Source organism: Schistocerca nitens, chromosome 3, assembly GCF_023898315.1.
Source record: "Schistocerca nitens isolate TAMUIC-IGC-003100 chromosome 3, iqSchNite1.1, whole genome shotgun sequence".
NCBI lineage: Eukaryota > Metazoa > Arthropoda > Insecta > Orthoptera > Acrididae > Schistocerca > Schistocerca nitens.
In genome coordinates, this window is record NC_064616.1 from 466,986,155 (window position 1) to 466,992,501 (window position 6,347).

The following is a 6,347-nucleotide window of genomic DNA, read 5'->3' on the forward strand; positions in this document are numbered from 1 at the left end:
ATGTTCACACGACAGCTAAAAAGGCACGAAAACGGCATTCTTTGTCATGCTCCTGGAACACTATCAAACCTAGGTAACGCATTTTCTATTCAGAAATGCCAATGAAACAGTCTTAAGAGTTATTCATACGTATTACAGCTGGAGATAAAACAGAAGCGTGCACTCGGGCAAACGGGTGCAGTCATAAAAGTCTGTGCTATTCGATAATGTTGTTTTAAAAATGCTTTTGGTCAGACCACTAAATGTGTTATCTGACGTTGTGAATTCAGTGCACCAGTAGAGCGGTAAAATCCGTTGATTTTCCCGTGTCGTACACGTCATTGCGTTCCAACTATTATTGCCTGATCTCGCAGCTACCTTAGTGGCACGGAACTTAGCCTACTGTACGCACACACGTCTGAAGTTGTAATTCATTGCGTCAATGTTACAAAAACTGTGTGCAAGTGAGCACACGTCTTTTCATCTGTACTGTACTAGTGTCCTAGACGCTCGAGTTTATTTATTTATTTTTTTTTATTTTATTTTTTATTTTTTTTTGACGAAGGTGGTGATATTCGTACACTTTTGACAGAACAATAATTGGGCGGAATTGAAATTTGATCAACTCCGTAAGGCAGTTACACGGAATCTGATTACTTTACAGTGTGTAGAGCTCAGATAATAAAAGTACAGCAAAATAGCAGTTATATGTGATTATAAGGGTTACTTAGGAAAGACATTTGATTTGAGGTGGTTTCAAGGACGCAATAGTTACAAGATGTCGGTGTGACTAGCGTAGTGTGCCTTGGTAGATCACGAAGTGGCAAGTATAAACGCCTTCGTGGATATTTCGATTGTTCGTGCGGACTAAAGTTAGTGAGTGAATTAGTCAGTCGCAGTGTGTATTGAAGATGGATAATGCTGGAGCAAGTGGATCTACGAGCCCTGTGAAGAATTTTACCGATAAATTTGGAGAAAATTTTGTTTTTCCGTACTGCGATGACGCTACAAAACACCAGACAGTGGCAAAAATAGGTGAAGGAACATACGGAGAAGTGTTTCAAGCGCGACATAAGGATGATCCGAATAAATTTGTCGCATTGAAGAAAATTTTCTTGCCTAACGAAATGGAGGGATTTCCACTGACAGCACTGAGGGAAATAAAACTGCTGAAATATCTGAAGCATGAAAATGTCATCGATTTAATTGAAGTCTGCCAAAGCCAAATTCTCCTGCACAATCGACGGCGATTCTCATTTTATTTGGTGCTCGAATTTTGTGAGTATGATTTAGCTGACCTGCTCTGTAATTTGAAAGTACACATTAGTCTGGCAGATATTAAAAGAATAATACAGCAATTGTTAAATGGGTTGTATTATATCCACATCAAGAGGGTAGTTCACAGAGATTTAAAGCCAAATAACATCCTTATTACAAAGGACGGTATCTTGAAGATAGCCGATTTTGGTCTAGCACGAGAGTTTAGTGATACTGAATATGGACAGAAGCAGTGTTATACAAGTCCAGTTGTGGCATTGTGGTACCGGCCACCGGAGGTTCTCCTCGGAGCCCGTCACTATGGGTCAGCTCTTGACATGTGGGGTGCTGGCTGCCTTATGGCTCAGATGTGGACACGGAGAGCAATTATGAGAGGCAACAGTGAGCAGGCACAGCTAATAATAATCTCAAAGCTTTGTGGTTCTATTACTCCTGTAGTTTGGCCTGGCGTACAATCACTTCCATTGTACAACAAGATTCAGCTGCCACAGGGACAAAGACGCAAGGTGAAGCCCTGGCTAAGGCAATATGTGAATGATCCACATGCATGCGATCTCTTGGATAAACTGCTAGTCCTCGACCCATCAAGGCGGTACGATGCCAACTCCGCCCTCGACCACAATTTCTTCTGGACGGATCCTATGCCAAGTGATCTTACAAGGTTGTTGACCCAACATAAAGAAAGCAACTTCAAGCGTGTAACAGCGGCACTTCCATGTAAGGGTCGTAAGTTATAGGAGCAGCAGGAAAGGCTGCAAAGTCATATATTGCATTAATAGACAGTGGACATCAAATTCTTGTGCCTTAAGAATCACACTTTCAATGGACCTTATTCATAATTTTTCAGTTTTTCTTGTGTTAAATTGAAACTTTTTCTACAGGATTATGCTGATCCTGCCTGTTATGCAATAGTACTAGTACCTCAAAACTTCTGCCACACCTAAAAATCACACTTTCAAATAGGTCTTATTCATAAACTTTCATTTCTTCTTGTGTTTAGTTGTATATTAATTCTACAGGACTAGTCATTATTGTCTGTGATGCAATGGTAATTCAAAACATTTATCTCGTCTAAAGATCACATATTCAAATGTGCCTTATTCATAATTCTACAGTTCTTATTTGGTGAAGTTGTTTGTTAATTCAACAGGACTATGCCATTATTGCCTGTGATATCCCTAGAAGTAAATCAAAGCTTTTATCTCAACCAACATTGGTCTTATACACTGTTTCTCAAGATCATAATTAACAAGTAATTGAGCTAGACTGTTGTCTGTAGTTTTGACGCAATGTAACTAGGATAAAATCAAGTGTTCATTGCAAGTGTTTTACGTTCTCTGCTATCCATTTGATGGATTATTAGACCAGTTTTATTGCGTTCTGTGACTGAAAGTTACTTAGTAATTTGTGCTGTGGTAGACAATCCAGTGCTATGTGACATTAATTATGAAGAGACAGGTGGTGCAGATTACAAATAAATGTTTTATTTCGTTCTATGACTCAAAGCTACTTAGTAATTTGTGCTATGATAGACAATTCAGTGCTATGTGACATTAATCATGAAGAGAGATGTGATGCAGATTACAAATGAATATAACTTCTGTATCGATAAAAGTTCGTTGGGACATAGACATCATGAGTTTATTTGCACTATATGTATTATTAGTTGTCTATGACTATTGTTATACACATTAAATGTCCAAAGAATACTGAATGTCTACCAGAGAATGTAATTTTCTTTATGTAGTAATATAATTGTCTTGTATCATTTTATTGTATGTCTGCTTTATTACTGGAAATGGTCATGAAGGAAATATGGAACTTCTCATAAACTGGTAAGAACTTGGCTGCCATGAAGTATATGGGTGTAAACTGGAAAGAAAGTAATTGAACTGAAAGTGAGGTGGTGCAGTTGTCTGCACTTGAATTGTGTTCTGTCACTGGCTACTATGGAACAAATGTTGCTCTTACAGACATCTCTCACCATGTTTGACTACCAGTCAGTGCATCAGAATACCACCACCTCATACAGAATAACATCTATTGTAATATATTGTTTAGAACAAAGAGTATTTTTGAATAACATTACGTTACAGGTGGAGTATCCTAAGAAAGTAAGCACTTTCACCTCTTCACTTTTATCCAAAAATATCTCCTTTGCCAGACTGAAAATGAAAGTATCACACTGACAGATGGTGTTCCTGAGTCCTACAGAACAATCAGTGAGATAGGTACGTAGCTAAACAGGGAAGCTAAACAGGAAGAGCAGCAGGCAGTGTTATTAGTTGTACTAAGATCTATTGTCTGTCTCTCATGTAATTCTTCATTTTTGTAATACATTCTAAATTCCAGTATGAAGGTACCATTTTGTACTTTCCAACCTCAAGTTGAGCAGTGTGGTAAGTATTAAGACATAAATGTGCAAGGATGACAATGGCCTTGCTGCAGTGGTAACACCAGTTCCTGTCAGATCACCGAAGTTAAATGCTGTTGGACTTGGATGGGAAACCATCCGGTCAGCCAAGTACTGTTGGCAAGCTGGGTGCACTCAGCCCTTTACTGAGGAGCTACTTGATCGAGAAGTAGCAGCTGTGGTCTCATAAACTGACATACGGCCAGGAGAGCAGCGTGCTGACCACATGCCCCTCTGTGTCCGCATCCAGTGATGCCTGTGGGCTTAGGATGACACGGATGCCAGTCAGTACTGTTGGGCCTTCATGGCCTGTTCGGGCAGAGTTTATTTTAGTTTGTAAATGTGCAAGGACCCTCTGAAGTACCAGCCTTATGAAGTGTTAGCTTTTCTAAGATATTTCATGGCTTATTTTCCACTTCCAAAGCATCCCATGTGACAAAACTGGAGCATAATGTAAATGACACTCCCTTTAATTGTTATGGGCAGTTGATATGTACACCCAGCATATTAAAAGCTGTAGTGTGTGAAGTCTTGCTGAAAATACAAAGAAATGCATCAGTAAACAGCAGTAATAGTCCATGCTCAGGGCTGTATAATTCAATTGTTGTTGCTGGTGGTGTTGTCATTGTTGTTGTCGTTGTCTTCAGTACAGAGACTGATTTGAGAAGCCTCTTCATCTCTGAATAACTACTGGAACCTACATCCTTCTGAATCTGCTTAGTGTATTCATTTCTTGGTCTCCCTCTATGATTTTTACCCTCCACACTTCCCTCCAATACTAAACTGGTGATCCCCTGATGCCTCAGAACATGTCCTATCAACAGATCCCTTCTTCTAGTCAAGTTGTGCCACAAAGTCCTCTTCTATTCAGTATCTCCTCATTAGTTACATGATCTATGCATCAAATCTCTGTAGCAACACATTTCGAATGCTTCTATTTTCTTCTTGAGTACACTGTTTATCATCCATGTTTCACTTCCATACATGGCTACACTCTGTACAAATACTTTCAGAAAAGGCTTCCTGACACTTAAATCTGCCACAAAGTCCTCTTCTATTCAGTATCTCCTCATTAGTTACATGATCTATGCATCAAATCTCTGTAGCAACACATTTCGAATGCTTCTATTTTCTTCTTGAGTACACTGTTTATCATCCATGTTTCACTTCCATACATGGCTACACTCTGTACAAATACTTTCAGAAAAGGCTTCCTGACACTTAAATCTATACTCGATGCTAACAAATTTCTCTTCTTCAGAAATGTATTCCTTGCCATAGCCAGTCTACATTTTATATCCTCTCTCTTTTTTATTTATTTATTTATTTATCTCTTGTTCCGGTGATCCATGTTGTGACAGTATCACAGGATATGGAACATGTCAATTTTACAAGCTTTTGGCCAGAATTTATGGTAATATATAAAACAAAACAAAAACAGTAAATAGTAACTTAGGTCCCACTACAAAAAAAAAAAAAAATACATTTTAGAAATAGATAGAGATTACAAAACAAAAAACAGTAAACAGTAACTTAGGTCCCACTACAAAAATACATTTTAGAGAGAGATAAAGATTACAAAATAATAAGTGTTACAGAGAAATAAATATTGCAAAATATATGTTTACAATAAAAATATTCGGTATTACAAATACAAATTTGGACATACATTTGCAATTTACAATACAAGAGATGTTAAACACTGTAGTTCAGGAACTCTTCTAATGTATAAAATGATCCTTGCAATAGGAACTAACTTAAGGTTTTTTTAAACAGGAGATCATCATCTACCAAACACTTAATTCTTGAAGGGAGGGCATTAAAAATCTTACAGCCACTGAAATGGACTCCTTTCTGCACCATACTTAGATTTGGCTGTTCATAGTGGATATCATGTTTCCTTCTAGTATTGTGACTGTGATATACACTATTCAGCTTAAAGATGGATGTTTCTTTCCTTATGAAGCACATCAATGAGAATATATATTGCGCAGTGGATGTAAGTATTTCAAGCTTCTTAAAAAGATTCCTGCATGTGGCTCTAGGATGGACTCCACACATGATCCTTATGGCTCTTTTTTGTACACACAGTACTTTTTTAGCCAGTGGCTGATTTCCCCACAATATAATTCCAAATGCCATAATTGCATGAAAGTAACCATAATACGCTGACTTCATGGTTTCCATATTTCTATAAGAAGAAACAATGTGCAATGCATATGTTGCTGAACTTAGTCTTTTGCACAGATCCACAATGTGGTTGGACCAATCCAGTTTGCTATCAATATGCAAGCCTAGGTATTTTGAGGAATCTACCCTGGTTATTGTCTGCTCACCTACCTTTACAAATATTTCCTCATCTTTGGATGTTTTGTGGAACTGAATGTAGTTTGTTTTACAATAATTTAAAATAAGACCATTAATGTTGAACCAGTTCACCATCATCAGTTATTTGGCCCCCAAACACCAAAACTCATCTACTACTTTAAGTGTCTCATTCCCTAATCTAATTCCCTCAGCAGCACTTGATTTAATTTGACTACATTACACTATCCTCGTTTTGCTTTTGTTGATGTTCATCTTATATCCTCATTTCAAGACAGTGCCCATTCCATTCAGCTGATCTTCCTTTGCTGTCTCTGACAGAATTACAATGTCGTCGGCAAACCTCAAAGTT

At 37.9% G+C, this 6,347-nt stretch overlaps 1 protein-coding gene across 1 annotated transcript; it reads left to right on the forward strand.

Annotated features, from left to right (window-relative positions):
- Window positions 1–890: 890 nt before the first annotated feature.
- On the forward strand, window positions 891–1,994 carry LOC126249279 (cyclin-dependent kinase 9-like). Its single transcript, XM_049950932.1, has one exon. It carries the CDS (start codon window positions 891–893, stop codon window positions 1,992–1,994), a length of 1,104 nt encoding a protein of 367 aa, XP_049806889.1.
- Window positions 1,995–6,347: the final 4,353 nt, after the last annotated feature.

What these genes read in the sequence shown, in the direction of transcription:
- LOC126249279 (XM_049950932.1), top strand. Translation starts at nt 891, where the DNA reads ATGGATAATGCTGGAGCAAGTGGATCTACGAGCCCTGTGAAGAATTTT.